This window comes from Schistocerca cancellata, chromosome 8 (genome assembly GCF_023864275.1).
Source record: "Schistocerca cancellata isolate TAMUIC-IGC-003103 chromosome 8, iqSchCanc2.1, whole genome shotgun sequence".
Lineage (NCBI taxonomy): Eukaryota > Metazoa > Arthropoda > Insecta > Orthoptera > Acrididae > Schistocerca > Schistocerca cancellata.
Window position 1 is genome coordinate 428,400,367 of NC_064633.1, and position 13,405 is coordinate 428,413,771.

General features: G+C 40.2%; 1 protein-coding gene across 1 annotated transcript in view; it reads left to right on the top strand.

The window, feature by feature from the left end:
• LOC126094820 (myrosinase 1-like) overlaps nt 1–13,405 on the top strand; it is an 83,728-nt gene that overhangs the window by 53,050 nt on the left and 17,273 nt on the right. The window contains exons 7-8 of the mRNA XM_049909396.1: nt 8,041–8,185; nt 10,397–10,545. Coding sequence (XP_049765353.1) covers nt 8,041–8,185; nt 10,397–10,545 — 294 coding nt within the window. The remainder of the gene's footprint in view (nt 1–8,040; nt 8,186–10,396; nt 10,546–13,405) is intronic.

The following is a 13,405-nucleotide window of genomic DNA, read 5'->3' on the forward strand; positions in this document are numbered from 1 at the left end:
TCTGACCCATTTTGTGTACCATGGGGGATCAGTACCATCACTTATTAATTTATGTGGTATATATCTCTCAACTGCTGTTGACACTATCTCTTTGAAAACATTCCACAACTTTTCTACACTTACATTATCAGATCGGAAGGAGTGAAGACTGTCTCTTAAAAAGGCGTTAAGAGCATTTTTATCAGCTTTTTTAAATAGATATACTTTGCGTTTCTTTTTGATGGTTGTAGGTGTTACGGTATTCAGCCTAGCAGAAACTGCCTTCAGGACGCTAATCCCTGTATTCGTCACCCCACTCACTATTTGTCCAGGAGTATTTGTTGCTAGAAGGTCAAGTATGCTTTCGCAACCATTTAAGCTTCGAGTGGGCTCATGAACTAATTGTTGTAAATAATTTTCTGAGAAATCATTTAGTACAATTTCCGATGATGTTTTATGCCTTCCGCCGGCTTTAACAGTATAATTTTTCCAGCATATCGAGGGCAGATTGAAGTCCCCACCGACTATAATTGTATGAACGGGGTACTTATTTGAAATGAGACTCAAGTTTTCTTTGAACTGTTCAGCAACTATGTCTTCTGAGTCGGTGAGTCGGTAAAACGCTCCAATTAATAGTTTAGTCCGATTGTCAGGTATAACCCTCTACCCATACTATTTCACATGAACTATCTACTTCAATATCGCTACAAGACAAATTACCTCTGACAGCAATAAATACCCCGCCACCAACTGTATTTAATCTATCCTTTCTGAACACTGTTAGATCGTTTGAAAAAAATTCGGCTGAACTTAGTTCCGGCGTTAGCCAGCTCTGTACCTACAACAGTTTGAGCTTCAGTGCTTCCTATTAGAACTAGCAGCTCTGATTCTTTCCCAACACAGCTACGACAATTTAGACTACAATACCAATCGTGTCTGCGACTACCTTACTGTGTTTTACCTGCCCGCTTCTAGACGGACGCCCCTTGTGTGGGAAACACAGTCACTTGTGAGCGAGCGGTCTAACGTAACGGTGTCACTACGTTTTCGAACCAGGAAGAACGGAGCTGGATCAAGATTGAAAGCTACTCCAATGAATGGCGTCATTATGGGTCTCCACGAAAGTCGAAAATGCGTCATAGCCCCAGTATGGCGAAAGTTATGTTGATTCTCGTGTACGACTGTGAGGGTGTTATCGTAATGCATTACGTTTCTCCACGGCAGACCGTCAGTCCACAGTATTACTGATCGTTTTTGGAGCATCATCTGCGACCAACTTTGCGAAAGAAGCAGTGACACTTTCTTCGTAAACCACCCACTATTTTGCACAACAATGTGGAAAAGCATACAGCGCCAGCTGTGTCTGCTCTGGTCGGTCGATGGGACTGGGACGTACTGTACTACCCTCCATAATCCCCGGATTTAGGTTCTTGTGACTTTCATTTGATTCCGAAGATGAAGGAACCACCTCGTGGCATTCGCTTCAGAACTGTTCCAGAGATTCGACAGGCAGTTGACCGCTCCATTCGCACCATCAACGGAACAGGCTCTGCTTACGGTATACATCGCTGGCAACGGGGTTCTACACAACGCTGGTGACTACTTTGAAGGACCGTAACAGATGCAAATATGTAACTCTTTTGTATCGGTTGTAAATAAATAGTTGTCACTATTTAAGTTCGAACGTCGTACATGCATACTCCGTTTGATGAATATTGCACTGTCGTATTGGTTTTGAGGTTCTCCTGTTATGAGTTTCATCTTTCAGTTTTTAAGGTCTATCACTCACTCCTCTATGGGTCTCTTGTACACTTAAAAGATCAATTTTGCGATATTTGCATAGGTCAGATAACAGTAATATCTTAGAACAAAAGAGTCCTTCAATGTTCATTGAAGTTATTTCGAAGAAAGAACTTGAAGGAGGCAGATATGTATGTTGTGGCATTGATACTTTCGCTTCGTGAACTCTGATGGCAGATGAATTGGCTATCTCCGATGGTGCTCGGGGTATGCCCGAAAGATTTCCTTTAGATCAATTTTCTTGGAGGCTCGTTCTTTTCAACTAACAAACTTTTTTTAAAAAAAACGTTTTTTGGAATTTCTATTTTTACGTACTTTTGCCGTAATCAATAAAGCAGTCTTAGCGGTCGACTGGTATTGAATAGTAGCGCTGTCTGACTAATTAGTCTATTTCTCTTTCATTACTCCCTATTTTACATTCTATCTTACTCGTCTGCCTTTTTCTGCACATCTACCTACCTGTGAAGCGTATACGTCTTTATTACCAATGTTTTAATCATTTAATCGGTTGGACTATTATTGCTTTATCTCTTTTCGCAAACGAATAACACGCCGGCCGAGGTGGTCTAGTGGTTCTAGGCGCGCAGTACGGAACCGCGGGACTGCTACGGTCGCAGGTTCGAATCCTGCCTCGGGCATGGATGTGTGTGATGTTCTTAGGTTAGTTAGGTTTAAGTAGTTCTAAGTTCTAGGGGACTGATGACCACAGCAGTTAAGTCCCATAGTGCTCAGAGCCACGAATAACACAATTCAGACACTAGAGCTGCCTTAAATGTAACAGTGGTTATTATATCACGAAATTACTTTGTGCTACCGCGTCAGTACCTTATTCCAAGATGTAAGCAAACTCCTCTTCCATACCTACATGGGTGTTCAACCTCTCATAGGAAATTGAAAATTGTTTAATGGTTATACATATGAGTTAATTACTGTTTAGAATCAATGTTCACTTTAACCGTTTCAAGACTATACTCATCACACTGGAATACTCTATTTCAAATTCTGAAAGTGGTCGGAGTCAAATACGGGGAACGAAAGGCTGTGTACAGACACCAGACTGACAGTTATAAGATTCGAGGGGCATGTAAGGGAAGCAGCGGCAGAGTTGGGAGTGAGATAGGGCTGTAGCGTATCCCTGGTGTTATTCAATCTGTATATTGAGCAAGCAGTAAAGGAAACATAAGAAAAATGTGGAGTAGGAATTAAAATTCATGGGGAAAAAATAAAAATTTTGAGGTTTGCCGACGACGCTGTAATTCTGACAGAGACAGCAAATGATGTGAAAGAGCAGTTGAACGGAATGGACAGTGTCTCGAATGGAGGATATAAGATGAACATCAACAAAAGCAGAAAGAGGATAATGGAATGTAGTCAAATTAAATCAGGTGATGCTGTGGGAATTAGATTATGAAATGAGACACTTAAAGTAGTAGATGAGTTTTGCTATTTGGGGAGCAAAATAGCTGATGATGGTCGAAGTAGACAGGATATAAAATGTAGACTGGTTAAGGCAAGGAAAGCGTTTCTGAAGAAGGGAAATTAGTTAACATCGTTCATAGATTTAACTGTCAGGTAGTCTTATCTGAAAGTATTTGTATGGAGTGCAGCCCTGTATGGAAGTGAAATATGGACGTTAAATAGTTTTGACGAGAAGAGAGTAGAAGCTTTCGAAGTGTGGTGCTACAAAAGAATGCTGAATATTAGACAGGTAGGGCTGGCCGCGGTGGCCATGCGGTTCTAGGCGCTGTAGTCCGGAACCGCGCGACTGCTACGGTCACAGGTTCGAATCCTGCCTCGGGCATGGATGTGTGTGATGTCCTTAGGTTAATTAGGTTTAAGTAGTTCTAAGCCCTAGGGGACTGATGGTCTCAGATGTTAAGTCCCACAGTGCTCAGAGCCATTTAGACAGGTAGATCACGTAACTAATCAGGAAGTACTCAACAGAATTGGGAAGAAGAGGAATTTGTGACGCAACTTGAGTAGAGGAAGTGATCGATTGGTAGGAGACGTCCTGAGGCATCAAGGGATCAGCAATTTAGTACCGGAGGGCAGCGTGGAGAGTAAAAATCGTAAAGGGACACCAAGAGATGAAAATTCTAATAACATTCAGAAGGATGTAGCTTGCAGTGGTTATACGGACACGAAGTACCCTGCACAGGATAGAGTATCATAATCGATGTCTACAATCAAGACACCGACACATTTATTAATCTATTGGAAACACTAACTCACAGTAAAAAAGACAAGGAATAATAAATTTTGTGACGTACGGGAATAATATCAGCACTTATGAAAATGCCCAAGCTTTGGCTGCAGTATGCATTGGTAGCAATCAAAATGTATTCCGGGCCGGGACAGGATCGTTGATCTTCCACTGGATGCGAATGGTCGTGTTAACTACCTCGACTACCCTGACGTGCTCCACTGACTGACCGATATTTCAAAGGGTCACTTCTGTCATCCATTTTCTACTCTCGAACAGATACTGTCATGCCCTTACAGGATGAGACGTATGATTAGACGAAGCCCAGTTCTTAGGCATGAAAACCCAAACTGGAATGTCCGTATTGTTGTAATGTACTTTGCAATGTCCTTCCAACAATTATGCATGCAAGATTATCTCAAAGAACAGGCACTGAAGCGATCGACAGCCGTATGAAATACCAGAACAATATTTGCATGCAGTGAGTCCTGTACAGGAAGAGACGTATGATTAAAGCCGAAACCCAGTTATTATGCATGAAATACTGAACAACACACGGCTACTGATAGCTGCAGTGCCTGTTCCTTCTGACATGCATTTATATCTGAAGGACATCGCAAAATACACCATTCAGATGTAAGGACATTGAAAAGTATATTAGAATAATACAGGCACTGCAATTTAGATTTTCATGTCTAATAACTGGGCTTCGACTTTAATCACACCTCTCTTCCTGTATGGGACTCACAGCATCTGTGCGAGGTAGGATGTAGACGGCATCTACGACATGGAACTTTGGGATGGCACCAGGAGTGTGCTCGGATAGGTAAGGCAGTAAAGGTCACCATTCGCATCAAGCAGAAGTTATGGGTTCGAATCTCGGTACAGCACAAATTTTCATTGTCACCAACATGCAGTGCTGCCAAAATATAGCCATATTAAAACAACACAGGATCTGCTATTTAGTAGAATTTTAGACGAACACTAGCCAAAAAATGGTCTAACCTAATCACAAGCTCACACTTGAGGTTGTATTCTACACCTGAGAGCGGGAAAGTCTCTTATCTTTTCACTCCTTCTCACTATACTTCCAATGCGGACACAACACCATGATAGAAAGACTAGGTAGTCCTAATGTCATGACTGACAGTAGACAAGAAAATTGCCTAACATCATCACAAGCTAACGATTCAGGCAGTATTCCTACACGAAAGAACAGGAATGATTCTTATCTGTCCCCTCCATTGCTCTAGCCTGCACACACACACACACACACACACACACACACACACACACAAACACACACACACTCTCACACAACACACAAATACACAAAGAAAGATATCAAATAAGTCTTCCCTTAACATGTGAGTAAGAATAAAAATCTACTTCTCTTTTTGTCCCAAATTTTGAGCAATCTACCCTTTGAAATGCTTGATTGTAGCGATGCGGTGTATTCCACTGGAGTTCTTCGTACGAAGTGTCTCACTATCTATGGCATTCTGTTTGGCTACTCTTTTACTCGATACCGACTGCATTAGACATCAAAACATATGAATATCGGGTGTATACCTGCGTGATAGATAGTGTGACCCTAGCAAGAACGTTCTGTTCCACCTGAAAATTTCTAGAATGTGAACATTTATCTCTTATTTTCCGTCTGTCCTCTTTCTTTCGGATGTAACAGAGGGCAAGTTCCACAATCTCACGGTGCCTCAATTTATGGCATGGCTGGAACTGCTTTATTTATCAGGTGGCTGTTTAGTTTTTAGTACCAGTATCAACATAGAGATATTGATTCATGTGGCAACTGATTCTGTCATCAAGAAATATAGGTTTGATTTGCTTTCTTCGCTGAAATTCTTTTCTGGGACGGAAGGTGCGAGCCATTGTCGGAAATTATATCTTCTACATACCACATGCAACGGAAAAATAGTTTCACTAAAACTTCATTATTGCTTTGCTTGTTATGACTTTTTTAACGCAGTCTGGGTTTCAAAACTAGACATCAACCCTACAGTTACAAAACCATAGTTCAATTCTTGATTAGTGTCAGAGCACTTCATTTGAGACTTCGCAATCATGTTGAATTCATCAAAGTTTAATGAACATATGTGTATGTGTGTCTGTGAAACAACGTTGCGATACTTGACGAAATAATTGCGTTGCTGAAGAATTTTTAGAGACTTTTGGATATCAAAGGAACGATTAGATGTCTACAAAGCATTGTAGAACGTCTTATTTCTGGAAAATATATTAATTTAATTTAAAATATAGTATATTAATTTAGTGGAGTTAACATTGTGGCCTTTGATATAATCACTGAACTTTCTGTTCAAAAATGGTTCAAATGGCTCTGAGCACTATGGAAATTTACATCTGAGGTCACCAGTTCACCAGACCTAGAACTACTTAAACCTTACTAACCTAAGGACATCACACAAATCCATGCCCGAGGCAGGATTCGAACCTGCAACCGTAGAAGCAGCGGGGTGCCGGAATGAAGGGCCTAGAACGGCTCGGCCACAACGGCCGGCGAACCTGCTCTATTTCTTACGAATTTTTTCAGACTTTTTTGACTATGAGTGAAAATGGTGTCATAACACTATATAACGATCTAGATGTGGTAAATAGTTAATTTGAAGTTGCACTGTGCCTTACAGAAATCGAAATTTACACGTTCACAGTTGCTGCTTAACCTATCATTTCACGCTGTAATCACTGTATTTGCTTGTGTGTGTGTGCATTTTACATTTTAGAATTTCCCGCCAACGTCATCTTGATTGCATCATGCTTTCAATATCATTGCCTCTGGAGACATTCTACACTAACACATGCACATTTGGTAATTTAAGTTCAATTTTCGTCCATAAATCCCACTGCCTCTCTGAAAAGAAATGAAATTGTGACACCTAAAGACATCAGATCACAAGTGTGATATGAAAGTACTGCGACTAAAATGCTGCCTACTAATCACAGGAGTACATTATCGAATAGTATAACTGACCGAAATTAACATGGTTAGGAGATTCATCATGTTTTCAAATGGTTGTAGCGCGGAAACAGTACGTTTCCGGATATAGGTTCTAATTCAAATTATTACATACTCACTCCCCTCCAGGAGCCCCAAAATTCTGTAACAGAATTTCCAAACAGCCTGTATGTAAGCGCCGGCCTTTGTGACCGTGCGGTTCTAGGCGCTCCAGTACTGAGCCACGCTGCTGCTACGGTCGCAGGTTCGAATCCTGCCATGGGCCTGGATGTGTGTGATGTCCTTAGGTTAGTCAGGTTTAAGTAGTTCTAAGTCTAGGGGACTGATGAGCTCATGTGTTAAGTCCCACAGTACTTAGAGCAATCTGAACCATTTTTGTATATAAGCATGTTGTTATTTCGAGTGAAGCACTGCTTCATAGTTTCAGAATTCTATAATCTTTTAACTGGACGCGACGGTTGCACGTTAGAATTCTGCGTCGGGCATGGATGTGTGTGATTTAGATTCGTTAGGTTTAAGTAGTTCGCCTCGCGGGATTAGCCGAGAGGTCTCAGGCGCTGCAGTCATGGGCTGTGCGGCTGGTCCCGTCGGAGGTTCGAGTCCTCTCACGAGCATGGGTGTGTGTGTTTCTCCTTAGGATAATTTAGGTTAAGTAGGGTGTAAGCTTAGGGACTGATGTCCTTAGCAGTAAGTCCGGTAAGATTTCACACATATTTGAACATTTTTTTAAGTACTTCTGAGTTATAGGGAACTGATGACCTCAGATGTTAAGTCCCATAGTGCTCAGAGCCATTTGAACCATTTTTTAACTGCATATACTTGGAAGGAAATGGTTCCTTTCGGTGTGTCTCACACATTCGTCATGGCGATTTAGTTAATGACGTACTCGTTAATAAGACACTACTCTTTTCTCATTCATCAGAAATGCAATCACAAGCTGAGAAAGTGTCCTAGTTTTAACAGGTTTTCTGTATAGTTAGTAAGTAGGGAAAGTAAAGAACACACGAAGTCCATTGACATTTATAAACGGAGGAAATGTTTAACATTTGCGACTACTTGATTGCAGTTGGGGCTGTACGCACACCCAATCTTCGTCGACGGTGACTACCCGGCCGTGGTGCGGGAACGTGTGGACAACAACAGCAGAGCCGAGGGTCGACCCAGGTCGCGCCTGCCCAGCTTCACGGAAGAGGAGAAGCAGGAAATCAGAGGTGGGACACCCTGTGGCAGCCATCACTGGAGGGAAATGTGTTCACCGCAACCTGTGTCGGCTGACCTCTAAGGATTACTGTTGTTTCACTTGAAGGAGAGGCACTTCAGTATTCACTTGTTTTTTTTTACTCCTACTACTCATTGTTATTGAAATTTTCAAAGTAAATGGCCATATTGAACTGATGTATGTGCGTTGTTACTCACCGTAATTTATCACCATACATTTTCCACAGATTTTTGGCATAGTTTCCTTTACTGGTAGTACTTGACGTGGTTGTTTGGTCCATTAGGAACAGCTGCACTATACAAAACAATCCACGTTTGTATTGTCGGCTGTTTTAATGTCAGCTATTGGCCTCTGAAAAGCACTATAATTAGGCGATAGATTTTGTTACTATCATCAAGTGTGCTGATGATCGTTATCCACTCATCTCATGATGGGGGCTAAGACGGAAAATTTTTCGTTCAGAAATTAAAAAACACTTGTGTGTATCTCAGTGCCTATTACTAACAACGACTACAAAACTAGGTCCACTAGGAAAGCAAAAGAACAATAAGAGCCACCAAAATTTGAATTTTAAAGAATTTCAAAACTGGTAGACGTTTGACTGAGATAATTTATTTAAACTTCCCCTGTAGATGATTGTTGTTTTAAATTAGACTTTATAATAGACCTAATCTCAAAATGACTTATTTCTAAAAGATAGAATTAGGTCTGACCTTCGTTTATGCGGAGCTAGTCTTTTCTGCAAACTACTTTGGACCCCTTTATTTAGCCCTTTGGTTGCTTCAGAGTTTTCTCGTATGTTTTCAGCGTTACGTTTCGGCGTATAATTCTATTGGTTTCTCCCTTTTGCATTTATCATGTCGTGTTTCACTGTCAGTATAGTTCAAAGTTTATATCCGCACCTGCCACAATTTAGTTTTTCTAAATATCATTTACCGCAGTGGACAAATTTTGCTAGTATGAGTAGTCATAGTCATTTTGTAAACGGGTTTGTCATGCGTTGGAGGAGCGAATAGGAATTAGTTTCAGAATCTCTGTCTAATTATGATATAGACCGGTTGATTTCTCTCTTATCGAACTATATAATCTTATCCAACTATATAATCTTCTGTTGCGATTTTGGAAGAACGTGTTCGCTATAAATATTTGAGACCTGAGCGGGACCTCCATCAGCATCTCTCCCTCTCATTAACTTCCTACACCCCATTGTCTCTACATACGCCCGGCACCTTCAGTTTTCTTCCATGAATATCATTCTAATCACCTACGTTTATCAAATTTCTAGCAGATTTGAAAGATTTTATCAGTTGCTTTTTACATTCACATAGTTTCTATTTGCGCACTCTTCAGCTCCTTGTAATATAGGCATGTGAACTTGTAAAATAATCTTTGGTTCTGGTTTAGTTTCAGTCCTCACAAAAGTAATTCACATAACGTGTTTCCACGCCGTCAACAACTTTTTTATTCCTGTAGATACGAAAATCGACTACAACATTTTTATACTGTTGTTATTGCCCTGTATTTATCTGTTTAGAAATCAGATTTTTTTTTCATTTCACTTCAGTAATCACAGTCCATTAGAACTGTAACCTGCGCAGCTCTCTTTTCATATTCTACTCGTATTTCTCTGCAACTTCAAAATTGCTAATAATCCATGCTTCGAATAAAAGAAACTTAACTACGCTCTGTGATGTTGCGTCAGTCCCTGCTAAGTAGTCCCCAATGTGATATCACAGTGGTGGGACTCGTTTACCCTTCAGATCTACAAACACAATGGTCTTCGGGAGATTACTTTTGAATGCTGTATGCCTGGCGGATAGTGTTTAATTATAATTAATGCAGTTATTTCCATTGCATTTTGTCCTCATGCCGTTAGTCACTTCTGAGTGTTTTGCCTTGTGTAGTCATGTGACACCTCAAAGTCAACGTAGGCAACGGACGCTCTACTCAGTGCTAAGCCTCTTTTGACAAACCGGTTGGCAGAACGACGATGTCTTCTTGTACTGGAACTCTGCAGTCGGTGTGGCTGATGATTTTTACTCGAAAACTAAACAGTGGCAGACGTCTAATTTCGGAAAAGTGGTCCTGTGTATTAGTGGTAATAGACGCCGTTATTCGACAAGGAACAGGTGCGACACTACAAGACGCCAAATGATTCACTTTTATGTTTCCGATGCGAATGAGTTTTTTTCGAATTTCGCAGGTTCATCGGACTTCTTTGGACTGAACGCGTATACGACATCGCTTGTCATGCCTGGAGAATCGGGGACCTCGCCTTCGTTGGAACTCGACAGCGGAGTCATCAGGTTCTACAATGAGTCGTGGCCAGTGAGCTCTGCAATTTGGCTAAGGGTAAGGTTCAGACGACGCCGTGTCTTTGAATATACCAGATGTAGCCTACTGTGCATAGGACATTATCTTAGTATCTCCTTCACTATCATCAAAGCAACATCCAAGACTACTGTATAGGAACTAGCGATCCTGAACGGGAATCAAGACAAATATTATGACTATACAACTGACTGCAGAGTGGACATCGCACAGGAGGTAAAGCCAACGTCCAAGCCATCTTTGTGAGTTGGCTACAGTCAGTGTCGATGTTCATTTCCCAACCTCCATGATTTACCGCCTTTCCGGCCATGCAGATTTCTGGAGTAAATAGGTTCGTTGACATCCGGCACCCATGTTGAATGTAGTCAGTTTCATTTCCTTTCCTTTCTGGGAGGCATGTGTAGCCTTTTTATGACTATCTACAAACCTGCATTCCCTCTGAATTGCCATAGTTATCACCTAGTTTTCTACGATTAAGGGTCTAGTTTATCACCTTGCACCGACACTCCTATCGGAGTTTATTTACTTCCCCTTGTCGTTAATACTTCATTTAAATAATACATAAATAAGAGATGAGACAGTGGGTAACCCAGTGGAAGCTGTTTGCTAAATTTTATCCACATTCACTGTGATGATGCGTCCACAGTATATGGCTCTAACTGCATTAAGTGAGACCATTAGGACACCATTGTTCCTCACGCTCAGCCACTAGTCATTTTCAGTGAGGTGACAATTGTCATGGGAAAGCGATATGTACATATGCAGATGGCGGTAATATCCCAGGCGGGTACCTCAGGACTTGTGTCACTTCAGTGTAGTGGTACTGTGTGATACACTTATTTATAGGTTAACAAATTAGAGGGTCAGAAGCACAGGGGTATCAGTACATTACTTGAAAAACCGTTGTTAAAGTTCACAGATTCCAGAGTTCTCTTGAGATTGTAAAATGGAGTATTTAGAGTAAATTAGACAAAAGGAGACATTGTAGCATTTTCCGTTTGCGTGCTGGAAGAAAAAGTCAATACAAATGATAAGTTTTATATCACAATTCGTAAAGGTCAATATGCATTGGAACCCTTTGGCTCCCAGAATATCTTTAATTAAGAAGGATGTGATTTATATTTGCTCTGTAATGCTTTATTATTGGTTGTTATCCATTCAGTTATCATGGAATTGATATCTAGAGCTATAACGAAACCCTTATGTCATGTTACATGAAAACTATGCCTTTTGTGATTTACAGTATGAAACACAATAAGAAAGAATACGTATTATCCCATTATTGAAAACCTATCGCGCCACCAGGTTCACGTCCATCTTCTAGTATATCATAAAAAGTTTAAGTGGATAACATACAACATTGAACTCGCTGCAACCCAACATAAATATAACGCATTTGTTGATACAGCATTTATAATAAGAAACAGTCTACTCATATTCTGATTCCATAAAGTCTCATCATCTAGTTTAAGTTCTTCAAGTGGATGATAATTTGTTGTTCTTGTCGGTTTTCCTTCTTCATGTTGAAGCGAAAGGAAGAATTCATGTTGTATAGACGGGGTTAATGGGAGCAAGGTCCGAAGATTATTTGATTTATGAAGCTTATGCTTTAGATATTGCTTGCACAGAGGTAACTAGAAGACATTTGTGGGATTTGCCTTTTCTGTCAAGTTTTGTTTCACACAAATGCATAAGAATCTCTTTAGTGGTAATTGTTTCTGACATCTTGTAACAATTTTTCTTTTCGTTAACCAGAGAGTAACACCAAGTGAGATTCCACTTTTATCCATTTGCGACAACAATTTCACAACTACCGTGCTCTGTATGCAATTCTCTCATTTTTGTGAGAAATATCACTTGTATCCCTTTGATTCTGACAACACAAAAGTAGAATGGGATTTCGCCCTCTTTAAGTACATTTTGGTATTTATTGTTAAAGTATGAAGTTACACGATTCACCAGTACTGAGCCTGGATGGGTCTTAGGTTCCCAAATTCCGTTAGACACTTGTGCTTAGAGCCAAGGTACTTAACAAATTACACCTATAACAGCACAATTTAAACGACACCTCCTGCTTCCTTTCTTTAACTAATGTCTTCTTCTTTTCAATAGGTGGAGAGTCAATTTAGTAAAACTATTCCAAGAATTTCCAAAGCTGCTTTTAACTGTTCTTAGCTGATATTTCTTCGACTAAGAGATTTAACATTTTTCCGCCCCCTATCATTTTGCCTTACTTTTCTTGGTACTACAATGTATACTTCATCTCCTTCGGCTTCGTCTTGCGGGTTACCTTAATAGGTTCTATATACTTCCAATCAAAAGATTCTGATAAGTTTTGCCATCCCTGGACACTAGTAAGACTCCTTCAGTGATTTTGTTATGACTTATCAGCTCTATTCTTACATTTAATTCTCGCATTATTATTACTTCCTTCTGGTTACTTCCTTTGTTTACCATAGACTTTTCTTCACAACAATTTAGCTACCTGTCATTCAACTCGTCAGTAGGAACACATATTGTTATAATTGCAAAATTTTGTCTCTTGATAATCACGTCAACTTGTAAGATGAAGTTATTGATCTATTCCTACATTGTAATGTTTCCCTTACAATTATTATTAATGGAAAATGTCGCTCTCTCTTTCATGTGCTACTGTACGTACAGAGACAATAATTTTTCACCTTGTCTTTGTCTTCCTTAGAACTCATATACACACTATTACTTTTATAGTGTCCTTAAAAGCTTCTTCTGATTTAGTGGCGCACCCTTGTATACTCCATGTGACTGTAATCATCGTTCGTTGACATAGCAGCTGCGGTCTTCTGTTACATCAAAGACTGGACTGAGAGCTTTCGCATTCGACATTTTTCTCTGACGGAGT